We start from the raw sequence: 13,128 nt of genomic DNA, 5'->3' as shown, positions 1-13,128 counted from the left end.
AGAAGACCAACGCAACAACTAAAACGTAAGGCTCTATTTACCTATCACCACTATCACACCACCACATATATTACACCCAATAATTACTTCTCCTACATTTCGCACACCACAAACTTCGAATATACCCTTCAACACTCTGAAGAGATCGGCCAAACCACTGGCTGGATCGAAACGTACGTAAGTGACTATGACATAATATACAAAATGACTCATTACATAACCTAAACCTCCACACTGACTCATTTCACAAGCTCCACATAATAAAACAAAGGCTATCTAGTCCAACGAAAATGCTTTTTCTTGTATTTGTTGCTCCATTCTCCAAGTAAATATATATATATATATATATCTATATATATTGTCAATGTATCATATATCTGAAAAAGTAGCACCTCCTATATATAGTCCAACTTGTGCCAGCATGGAAAACAGACATTAAATGATGACGAAGAAGCCTTGTGACTGAATTTGGTAGGCGGAAGTTTCTGTTATGTGTGTACATGTGTGTAATTGCTTGTGCCTCCTAACAGAGAGGAGGGAATATATATATATATGGGCGGGGGTATAATAAGGGTAGAAACTTTAGAAAAATTTGCATACCAGTGGCTAGCATGCGTAATAGAATCAATAGACAACATATTTACATATATAATAGTGTACAAACAATTTAAGTATTTATACACGAAAGAGGTGACCTTTTGACAGGACACTATACATGCTAGAAAGGGCAGTCAAAGCCTGAAATTGTTTTTATTCATAATTTGTGCTTTGACTACCTTTTCTAGCATGTAAGGTGTCCTGTCAAAGGTCACTTCTTTTGTGTATAAATGCTTAAATTGTTTGTACACTATTATATCCGAAAGTATATATATATATATTGCGGTCAACTAAATTTAGTCACTTTAAATGGAGCATATGTTATTAAATAATATATAATTATAGTTATTAAAAAGGACCTATGTGTGATGCTCTTCTCCATAATTTACAGTCTATATATATATGTGTGTGTCATTGTTTGTTTGTCACCTGCTACCACTTGACAACCTGTGTTGGTTTGTTTATGTTCCCATAACCTCGCAGTTCTGCCTAGGAGACTGATAGAATGAGCACCAGACTTTAAAAAACTAAATATTGCATTTGATTCATTCAGCTAAAAATCTTTCAAAACAGTGGCTGCTGTCCAATGATTGAAACAAATAAAAGATAAAAATACCAGATCTTTGTTAGTCTAGCAAAAGGACTGTGAATTTCATTTCATTTAGGGGAAGGTTTGTCCCTCTTCACAGGAGATGTACTCCCTTTCAAAGGCAAAGCATTCTTCCTCAGCAGAGATCTCTTCTTCACGGGAAGTGAATTCCATGTACCTTTTTAGTGCTTTGTTTCTTTGCTTTAGTTTTTTTCCTATCTTTTCAGCTTCCATCTGATCCCCAACCTAAACATTAAATGGGGTCGTACTGCTATTAAGGGATACTTGTTGTTACTGTTGCTATGAGTAACACACATTGACTCTGCTGCCAATTATAACTGGGAGACAGAGTTTTTGTTTGTGCTGTGTTTGTTCACCATCACCACTTGACAACCGGTGTTGGTCTGTTTACATTGCCTAACTTAGTGGTTTGGCAAAAGAAACCAATAGAATAAGTGCTAAATTTTAAAATAAGCACTGGGATTGATCTTTCAGCTAAACCTTTCGAGGCAGTACCCCCAGTGTGGCTGCAGTCCAATGACTGAAACAAATAAAAGATAAAAATTAAAAATGTTGCCACTGTGAGAAAATTTTGTCATTAAGTGACAGTCACTAAAATATTTTTCTTCTCTTTTTTAGTCACACCATTAGAATGAATTCACTGCTTTCTGTAAAATGACAGAATAGTTGAAAAAAATAAAATAGTTATGACATATATATTGTAAACATGTACCAAATAGAGGAAATAATAGATTGGTCAAATAAATCATTGAAATTTATATTCTTTAGTGAGCTTTTCATACTACATTTTGATATAGGGAAGACTCCACATGGCTGCTCAACTTGCTAGAAAGAGCAGCCAAATCTTCCTGGAATCACACTCACCCATTCTTTCAAAAAAGAACTGCTCGACTATGTAATCCTAGATATACAAAAATACAAAATATATATGCATGGAAGATTTCTGACAATATGCCTACTTATAGCTGACTTGAGGCTAAACAACAATATTCTGTTACTCATCACTAAAAAATAACATGAGTAAGAGTACATGTGTGCACGTGCACACACACACACACACACACACATGCATCTGTGCATGCACGTGCTTGTGTGTGTAGAAACCATGCCAAAGCAGCCACTAAAGACTGGCGCAGTCTTCTGACTTGTCAGCTCCTATCAAACTGTCCAACTCATGCTAGCATTGAAAAACAGACATTAACCCTTTTGATACCAACCTGGCTGAAACCACCTCTGGCTCTGTAGTACAAATGTCTTGTTTTCAAAAGTTCTGATTTAAAGTCTTCTACCAAACCTTAGTCACAGCTTGTTCCTAACACTAGCTTAATGATAATTAAGATATTTTACTACATTCTTTGTTATATCTGAAATGAATTGAAAGAAACACTGAGCTTCTCAACAGAAATATGGTAACAAAAGGGTTAATGATGATGCTGATGATGTATATATACATAGGAATATATGTACAAATACATATGAGAACACGTATATATGTGTACAAATATATATGAGGACCTATGTACAAGTATATGCATGTACATATAAACATATATTTTGAGTACATATGTATAAAATATATACTATCTTATTTTCCCTTCCAACTCAATCATTAATAAAAGTATAAGACTTTTCTTTAGGAAAATGAAAAATCATTCACCAAGCGTGAAGTTATAAAAATCTTATGAATGTCCTCAATAAATATTTATTAATATGTAGAAATTAAGGCGACGAGCTGGCAGAATCATTAGCAGATGGGGCAAAATGCTTAGCGGCATTTTGTACATCATTACATTCTAAATTCAAATTCTGCTGAGGTCAATTTATCTGTCATTCCTTCGGCCTCAAATATTAGGTTGTGGTTTGAGATAGATTTAGCTGTTATATCAAGTAGGTTAAATAATGCTTCGAGGCTCCATTGTTGGCTTGTTTGAGAGATAGTTGGAATATGATGTAGATTAAACAATGAAAAAATGTGATTAATTATTGTATATTATTATAAAATAGGTAGGGCTACTATAGATTTATAAACAATATAATACACATACACACACACATACATGCAGTCAAATACATACACATGCACATACATACATGTATACATACATACACATATATACTTGTATGTATGTCTGTATTTTTGTGTGTGTGTGTATGTGTGTGTGTGCATGCATGTATGTATATCTGTATGTGTGTGTGTCTGCCTGTCTGTATGTACATACATATGCATGTATGTATGTATGTGTGTGTGTATGCATGTGTGTGTGTGTGCGTGTGCATGCATGTATGTATATCTGTGTCTGCCTGTCCGTATATACGTACATATGCATGTATGTATGCATAAGATTTAATATTATTATAAATTAAAAAGCAAAAGGTGAAATTTTTAAATGATCCACATCACTAAAAGTTTGTCATAGTCAATATATTTTCTAGGTCACAAATTTTACTTTGTTAGTTGAAGGAGGGAAAGACATAATTGTATCCTTTTTATGCTCTACTTGTCTAGGTTTAACTCAGTAAGAGGTGTTGTACTGAATACTACTCTTATAAAAATTCATAATAAAATTTTCATTCAGTTGAGGAAAGAAAATAAGAATTTACTAATTCTGCACACTTAGAAGAGTCTGATTTTGGTAGCAAGCATGGGACAACTATGGATATGTTCCAGTCTGTTAGACTTCATCAGCATGATATAATTTAAGAAAGCCTGCTTGATGATTCGGCAAAAATTTTGAAATATAAAAAAAGTGTTGAGTGGCTGTGGGGTAAGTAGCTTGCTTACAAACCACATGGTTCCGGGTTCAGTCCCACTGCTTGGCACCTTGGGCAAGTGTCTTCTACTATAGCCTCGGGCCGACCAAAGCCTTGTGAGTGGATTTGGTAGACGGAAACTGGAAGAAGCCCGTCGTATATATGTATATATATATATATATATATATATATATATGTATGTATATGTATGTGTTTGTGTGTCTGTGTTTGTCCCCCAACATCGCTTGACAACCGATATTAGTGTGTTTACGTCCCCGTAACTTAGCGGTTCAGCAAAAGAGACCGATAGAATAAGTACTAAGCCTCCAAATCACCGTATCTCCTGGTTTCTTGTCATTTATTCAGGGGGCCAGTATAATTTGTATAAGTTTAGGGATGTCATATTAATATGATATAATGAAATTATTGTATACAGTGCTCAGGTGCACTACAACTTGTCAAAAGTGCGTATAAAGCATATGCAGTATTGTACAAGTGTCTGGAAAGTGAACAGTGTATGAGTCAGATACATGCTTGCATGTGTATGGAGGGGAGAAAATCAGGTGTAGTGTCAGCGAATCTCAGGAAGCATGGAAGTTTTGAAGGATGCAGTGCTCTGACAACTAACAACTGATGCCGGCAGTTTGTTCCATACTTCAGCAACACTTAGTGTGAATAAATGTTTCCAAAAGTCATGGGAGCTGTGCTGTTTTCTGACTTTGTAAACATGTCCACGGGTGTTAGACAGGTGGAGTTTGAAAAGGTGCTCAGAGTTATTGTTAGTAAGATGGTTAATAATTTTATGGGTGTCTGCCAAGTCAGTTGCCATACCCTGTTAAATATCTACACAAATCCATGATTAAAAGGAAAATGCGAGCAAACTGAAAGTTTCACATGCTTCTTTGCTTCTTTGGAAAGAAGGTCGGATAAAATTTTTCAAAGTGAATCTGGTAGGTTAGATAGAAAATGAAAAGAGTTTATGTTGCTACAGAAAATAACTTTAGATGGGAATGGCATAAAGTAAATAATTTCAGAGAAACAATGGTCATCCCTTCATTCATTTTATTTTTAATAATGCAAATTATTCCAAAATATATGCAACTCCTTTCTTATATTTAAAAACAAGAAAACCTAGATCTTCTGATCAACAGATATGGCAAGACTATACTATACTGATGGTATTAAATAGACTGAAACATGTCCATAGTTGTTCTTTGCTTGCAAACGAACACCAGATATTGCCCTAGTATGGTCAGACTACAATATTTTGTTATCTTTAATTAACAAGCCTACATCTTCCTATGTTTGAGTTGAGAAAATGAGAGTGTCTACAAGGTTGCTCCATCTGGGAGAAATAGCAGCTAAATAAGCCCTCAAAACATACCCTGCCATCTTAAACAAAATAAGGAACATGGTGGATAATATACTTGAAATACTCCCCAAAAGATGGAAAAGTCATGGCTAGAACGCCTTCAGTCATAGGCCTGCTCAAGTGTGGTTGACCTGGGGCTATACCACAAACATGAACTCATAGTCGATTTGAAAATTTCTCAAGAGTTATTTATTTGTAAATGGGATATCAATGCTCATCATAAGCACCACCACCACCACCACTACTACTACTACTACTATTGCCATCAACACCATTGATATATTTCAAATCAGCTCCACATTTCAAGCCAGCTTACATTACATGCCTATGCACTTCTGTATTCAGTTACCATGTACCTCTAGTATGTAATCCCCATTATATATATACATACAAAAAAGAAGCCTTTGTTAACAACACTACCACCACCGCCACCTTCCTATTGTGGCTCATATTTTTTCATTAAAAGTGCTCCGGGATTATTTAGGTTACATAAGAAAACAAGAAACTATCATCTTTTTCTAGTGACTCATTCAAACAGTTTATAACTTTTTCATGAGTAGCCCAACAAGTCATTATTCCTGCACATTTTAAAGTTCTGATTCTCTGTCAGTTTGCCTAAAATCCAGAATCTTTTGTGCTTCTATTATTTGCACTGAGTACACAGTGGTAAGTGCTTATCAAATCCCTTTCTACATATCAAGTAAGGTTACTTCTGCTGTAATACAAGTGTCTTTTGCTCTCTTTCTTCCTTCTCTCTCTCTCCCTTTCCCTCTTTCCCTATCATTCTCCTTGCTTTCTCTCTTTCCCTCTCTCTCTCTCTCTCCCCTCTCCCTCTGTCTTACTGTTACTTCATTTTGGTCTGGAACATAACCTTTATGCTTGTAAAATCTTAGCCAGCCTTCTAAGCTTAGATCAAAATCATAAAAAAGAAACAAAGAAAAATCACTGATATGTTTCTTATAAATTAATTTGAAGAAAAGGGATCACATATTAGGGGAGGTGCCAAAATTGAGGGCAGAAATGACAGCAGGTCACAAAGACAATTTGAATGTCCTCATTAATAATGCACATCTGATCTCAATCAGATGAGTTTCGTTTGACTTCAATTTCCTTGTGTCATTAAGGAGGCCTCAAGAATTCTATCTACTGGCCAGTAGGTAGGGTATAGAATGTCTCAGGGTCACACAACAAGTTCCAGTTAGTGGTTGAAGAGTTCTTATAATGAGGAATCATTTGCCAAATCCAGTGAAGAGACCTTTCTTGTCCTTTAAACTTCAAATACAAGGACAATAGCCATGTAAGCATTGTATACCTTTTACCTTTTACTTGTTTTGGTCATTAGACTGTAGTCATGCTGGAGCACTGCCTTGAAGAATTTTTAGTTGAATGTATCAACCCCAGTACTTATTTTTTTAAAGCCTCATACTTATTCTATCAGTCCCTTTTTCCAAACAGCTAAGTTAAGTTTAACTTAGCTGTAACCTTAACTTAGCTGTAAACACACCAACACCAATTGTCAAGTGGTGGTGGGAGACAACACAGACACAAAGAAGCACACACATACATATATATATAAATGCATTCAAATCCACTCCTAAGGCTTTGGTTGACTCGAGGCTATAGTACAAGACATTAGTGCAAGGTGTCACACAATGAGACCAAACTCTGAACCACGTGGTTGGGAAGCAAGCTTCTTACCACATTAATTTCCTGATTAAGGGCTATAACATAGGCCAAAATTAGCAGCAGGTTAACTGTATATAGAAAGGTTTTTATGAGTAATCAAAGGGATTGTAGTAATCCACAATGAAGATTAAAATCTCAGGGCTGTTTTCTCTACTTTTGTTTTTAGCAGAACTAATCATTCAGATAATGATTATCCTCATCTCCAAGAGTATAATTTTCATCATCAACCATCATTACATCTTCATTTAACATCTGTTTTCCATGCTGGAATGGGTTGGATGGTTTTCCTGAAAACTAGTAAGCTGGGGAGCTGCAACAGGTTCCAATCTGATTTGGTATGGTTTCTATGGCTGAATGCCAAGAGTGTAGTGGGTTCCTTATACATGCCACTGGCATGAGTGCCAATTACGCAGTACCAGCATTGGCCACAACTATGATCTCACTTGGCTTGACAGGTCTTCTCAAGCACAGTATATTGCCAAAGGTCTCAAGTACCTGTCACTGCCCTTGTGAGGCTCAACATTCAAGCAGTGCTTTTTATGTTCCACCCTAACCCTAACCCTAATCCTAATGTTCAAGGGTGATTTTTACATACCAGTTACATGACACTGACATCAGCTATGACTACTATTTCACTTGGTTTGATGGGTCTTCTCAAGCATGACATATTGCCAAAGGTCTCAGTCACTTGTCATTGCCTCTGTGAAGCCCAACGTTCAAAGATCATGCCTCAACACCTCACCCCATGTCTTCCTCGGTCTACCTGTTCCACAGGTTCCCTGCACCATTAGAGTTCAGCACTTCTTCACAGTTGTCCTCATCCTAAGATTTCTTGTCTTGTTTCATCAAGTATGAATTGACAAAGTCATTGGGGGTGTTAAATGGAGTGCTTCATGGTATTCAAATCCTGTCAAGGTTGTGTTTTTCATCATTTTGAGATCCTTAAAAAAGTACCAATCCAGGGCATTGAGTTGGTGGAACCTTAAGAACATTGGATGGGATTCCTTGCAGTATTTGTTCCAGCTTTTTGTGTTCTGAGTATAAATTCTGTCATTGCCTACATGGAGGGTAGCCTTTATCCGTTACCCAGTTTAACACCACATCCTAGTATCCTGGATACCTTTAGTGTAGTCTATTCTATTATAAGAATTCAGACCAAGTAAAGGGTCACTGAACACTGCCTTCCCTCCTGAGAAAAAAAATTAAAAAATGCTGGTATCCATCTTACTATTAAGTTTGTATGCAGCATGTGTCGCAGGGTATTTTACTCATTCATTATTTTAAGTATATCTCTATTCAGTGCTTACTAAAAAAAAATTGAAGAAAACAACAATATCATTCTCATTGTTCTTAGAACTTACATTTAGTTAGGCGGGAAGGACAATTCCTGTGATTTTTTTACAGCAGGGGTCCCTAACTACCAGGCTGTGCACCAGTTTGGGGACACAGATCATTTCACACTCGATCACACAGAAAGAATAGTTATTTTTATTTCTATTTTATTGACTATCGCAGTCTGGAGGGCGTTTTTGCATTATATATCATCATCATCATCATCATATTATATATAACTTAGATAAGTTAGATATATTCCAGTAAAGATTAGCCCAGGCCATATCTAACTTAATAGCACCACCTGATAGGACCTGTTAAACCATTTTTAAGTGAAGATTTGTGGTATCACAGCCCATTCAAGTAGAGAGTTGTTGTCGACTAAGACGTATCCAGGTATAGGTGGCTTATCTGGTATCCTTTGAAGAAACATGCTCAGGTTCCATCTGAAGGTGATGGGATCTTTTTCTTCTTTTATTTGTTTTGGGATGATGGTGTTAAATAGACAGGGCATGTCAAGGAAAAGAAATTGTGTTACAGTGAATTTATGTGTTGTGATCCTGAATTGTGTTGGAGGTGTATGTCACATGGCCCTAGCCTTGGATAAATTCTGAATGTCATGTTAAGGTTGTTTGGGCAAAGCCGGTGGTATGTTCTCCACATGGTGCAAACGATGTAGTGCTCATGGCAGCACTGGAGAGAATAAAGATTGAATGTTTTAAGGCAGTCCCATAATCAAGATCAGTCATGCCCTTTATTATTTTTTTTAGTGAATGCTCTCTGGGGTGACTCAATTCTTGTAATGTTTTGTTTAGTGTGAGTAGACAACAGGAGCAGCAGTATTCTAAATGTTGCCAAACAATGGAGGAGAAGAAGGGAATGATGACATCTTGCTCTCTGGATCAGAATGTTCTGAGGATCCAGAAGCTCATTTTGTGAGCCATATCGACATATGCAAGGGAGTGCTGAAAAGTTCTTGGCTTTGAGTAAAAGAAAATACAGGAGTATCAGGTAATTATGATTTTATTCAACATATTCTTTCCCAGATTCATACACTTATTGCAGCAGTGCTTCAGTTTTTCTTAGCCCTATAAAAGAATTCAGAAGGTGGGGCCTCCAACCAGGCCTTTCATGATACCCTTAAAGCCAGAAACTTTTCAATTTCTGCTCATATATGTATTATATATCTAATAATTAAATTATAGATGTATTATATATCTAATAATTAAATTATATATCATGCACTTTGTGTTTTGTTATGGTTGTGATACCCCAGTCTGTGGTAAAACTGTCCTGCATAAAACCAGTTCATGATACAAAAAGAGGTTGGTGACCACGGCTTCAGAGAGTTTCTAAGACATTTGGAAGATATGAAGGAAGACATCTTCGAACTAGACCTAATTCAAGTGCATGCAGCAGAGCGGGCTCTGCTGAAGGCACCCACACTGGTGCCAAGTGGTGCTACACTGGACAATGGATTAATTCTAACATGTTAATTAGAAATAACTAGGACTGACATTGCTTAACTTTGCTAATTTGACAAGAACTGGTGTTTACAATGTGATATGGCTGTAAACAAGTATAACATGATATAGCACGAACTACTATGATATAATATAGTTAATGTAGTTATAGTTAATATATAATTAAATCAGTGTAAATATTTAATGCTGAGAGAATCAAAGAGCTAACGAGAAATAATTATGTAGTGATGAATAAACAGTATTAGTAATTTACTATTGTGGAGGTGCAATGGCCCAGTGGTTAGGGCAGCGGACTCGCGGTCATAAGATCGCAGTTTCGGTTCCCAGACCAGGCGTTGTAGGTGTTTATTGAGCGAAAACACCTAAAGCTCCACCCACAAGGCTCTGGCAGGGGATGGTGGTGAACCCTGCTGTACTCTCTTACCACAACTTTCTCTCACTCTGTCTTCCTGTTTCTGTTGTACCTGTATTTCAAAGGGCCAGCCTTGTCACACTGTGTCATGCTGAATATCCCCGAGAACTACGTTAAGGGTACACATGTCTGTGGAGTGCTCAGCCACTTGCACGTTAATTTCACAAGCAGGCTGTTCTGTTGATCAAATGGAACCCTCGACGTCGTTAGCGATGGAGTGCCAACAGGAAATTACTATTACTTAATATTGAACAAAGATTAAATATCTTATTTTAAAAAAATACGGGAGGCAATTCCATTCATGGGATTCCATTCATGTTTCAATCCCCTCATCAACAAAGTACAGGGCAAAGGTAAAGAATATGCACACCTGTTGTTTAGGGTTAGGGTTAGGGTTAGGGTTTAGGGATAGTGTTAGGGTTTTTGTTACGCCGAAAACGGGTGGTGTTAGGGTTAGGGTCAGCTTCTCGACCCAACTGGCCGCTGACAAAGTTTTTGTTATCGTTGGTGTTCCTCTCTCGTAACAATATCAGATGATACTCAACCTCACAATCACCTGCAGAAATGCTTTGAATATTTGGGAATATCACAAAAATTTTTGGAGGGCAGCACTCGTATTTTCGGGTACGATATATATTTGAGGGAGTGGGCATGCTTATTTATTTATTTATTTTTATTATCTATTAATTTTTACTTTTGTAAATTAACATAAAATTAATAAAGAGATAGGATAAAATATAAAAATAAAAAGTTTAAATCCAAGTAAACACACCAGTTAACGCATGAACGTTGAAAAAAAGAAAACGGAACTTGAAAATTGATATAGGTAGTAATCCAATGAATTCCGTTAGGTAAAAAAAAAAACTTTATTAAAATCCATCCGAATTCTGGATAATTTACAAAATTAATTTAAACACATAAACAATAGTGTATTTTATAAGAAATACATTCATAAAGAGGTTTTATTTGTTACGTGGAACTTAGATTAGCTGTCTGCTTCTTTACAGTTGTTTACTTTTCATTAACAACAGCAAGGAATGGCGGGTTACACAGAAGGAGTTGTCATGGATAGCCGCCTCGAAGACGACCGATCACAATATGACAACAGTTCGGACACGAGTTTCGTTCGACTTCTATCTCCTTGTGTTAATGATATTCCTACGTCGGAATATAATCATGCCGCCCATTGTATGATATATTGCCGAACGAATAAAACTTGGTGTAGGAACACGATGAAAGCTCATATCATGGTAAGCATTATAACTAACTTATTTATTTGCTGTTCTTCCTTTTCTCTTTCTATCTCGGCCGTTTTTCGCTTTGACGAAAATTTGACGTTTCACATTTGCATAATTATTGTTTAGCTACAGGTGAGGCCTAACAAAGCCGCTCCAATCTTGATCATCGTTTTTTTTTTTTTTTATCCCGCTATAATGAACCTTAAGACAATATTATCTTAATGTATCTAAGATTTTCAGGAACATTTGGTTCCAAAACATTTCCTGATTGCTGATATTTCCGAACCAAGGGCAGTCACCTTGGTCAACACACTAAATTAAACAAACATTAAACTTACTTATATAATGAAATGAAATACAAATACCTGTACATTGATATATTCAAGTTTATTAATACTGTACTGTGAAACAGGACCGTCCAGTTGGAATTGTACACGTGGTATCTATTGTATCAACGTTCGAGAAACACAATGTGAGGTGTATGTTGTTTCACCTGAATAAACAGACCAGCGAGAGCATTTTAACCATAAGTGCTTCATCTGTTCTCCCTAGACACTGTTTTTAGGATTACATCACTAGAATTTCCTTTCTAGTAGAATGTGATATGAAGATTTGGCAGATCATTGTTGATGCTATCACGATCGTTTTCAAATCTGGTTTACTGATTCAGTTTTGTATGCTAATTATGAAAATAAAATTTATTTTTGCTATAAATTAATAATTAAAAAGCAAACAGCTTTAAATGTTTGTTAATTTTAACCAATTGAAAGCTATAGATATATTGGTGCTTGTTTCCATAGTAACAAGCGAAGCTGTAGTCTGCTTAAAACTACCACACGTATTTTTTTAAACTTACGCGTTTTCTTTGACGAGTGCCTGTTTTTCTTTTTAAAGCAGATCGAAATAAAAAGAAATAATAACAATAAACACAGAATTTGTGGGTGTTTATTCCGTGTAATTACTAAGAATTTGAAATAAATGTAAATTTTTAATAATTTACATTATTTTCGAACCTATTCAGAAAAGAGTTTGTTTGGTTGATATATTCCACGTACTGTTAAGTTTTCAGTTATATCTCGGTTGAGAGGTTCTGCTTTCGTTCATGTCCGTTACTAAATAGAATAAGATACTGAAATACCGTGACTTGTCGATGAATTCAGTAACATTTACACAGCTGGGCCACTGACAAAGGAGTTTTCGACATCGTTGACGACGTCCTGTCTCACCAAAGTGTCCAGACGACGATTGTGGGGATACTTGTGTCTTATGGTTAATGACGGGAATGCTGTATTCTGGGTTGCTCCAAAATCTTTTTTAGTATCCCCTGGTATAATGTTTAACTGAAGGAGTGTGCATACCTTTTTATTTATTTATCTTCTTTTTTTTTCATCAATAAATCAAATTTAATTTTATCTAATATAGTTTTTACAAATGAAAGACAGAGAAAAGCAAAAAGGGGCGAGAGAAAAAAAAAAGAAAAATAGAAAAAATGGGCAGATTTTACTGTTTACTTTTGTAAATTATGTTGCTTTTCGATAATACGATTGTTATTTTCTGTTTCATTATTTTTTTAAAATTTTAACTTATTCAAATGGGAAAGGGTAACACCCATAATTGTTTCTTTTTATATATATATATGTATATAT

At 35.8% G+C, this 13,128-nt stretch overlaps 1 protein-coding gene across 1 annotated transcript in view; it reads left to right on the top strand.

The window, feature by feature from the left end:
- Positions 1 to 9,168: 9,168 nt before the first annotated feature.
- LOC106869713 (U8 snoRNA-decapping enzyme) overlaps positions 9,169 to 13,128 on the top strand; it is an 11,438-nt gene continuing 7,478 nt past the window's right edge. The window contains exons 1-2 of the mRNA XM_014915559.2: positions 9,169 to 9,359; positions 11,276 to 11,494. Coding sequence (XP_014771045.1) covers positions 11,282 to 11,494 — 213 coding nt within the window. The 5' untranslated portion in view covers positions 9,169 to 9,359; positions 11,276 to 11,281. The remainder of the gene's footprint in view (positions 9,360 to 11,275; positions 11,495 to 13,128) is intronic.

The sequence above is a fragment of the Octopus bimaculoides genome, chromosome 1 (genome assembly GCF_001194135.2).
Source record: "Octopus bimaculoides isolate UCB-OBI-ISO-001 chromosome 1, ASM119413v2, whole genome shotgun sequence".
NCBI lineage: Eukaryota > Metazoa > Mollusca > Cephalopoda > Octopoda > Octopodidae > Octopus > Octopus bimaculoides.
The sequence above is the reverse complement of the archived record's forward strand: the minus strand, read 5'-3'. Positions and strand labels throughout refer to the sequence as shown.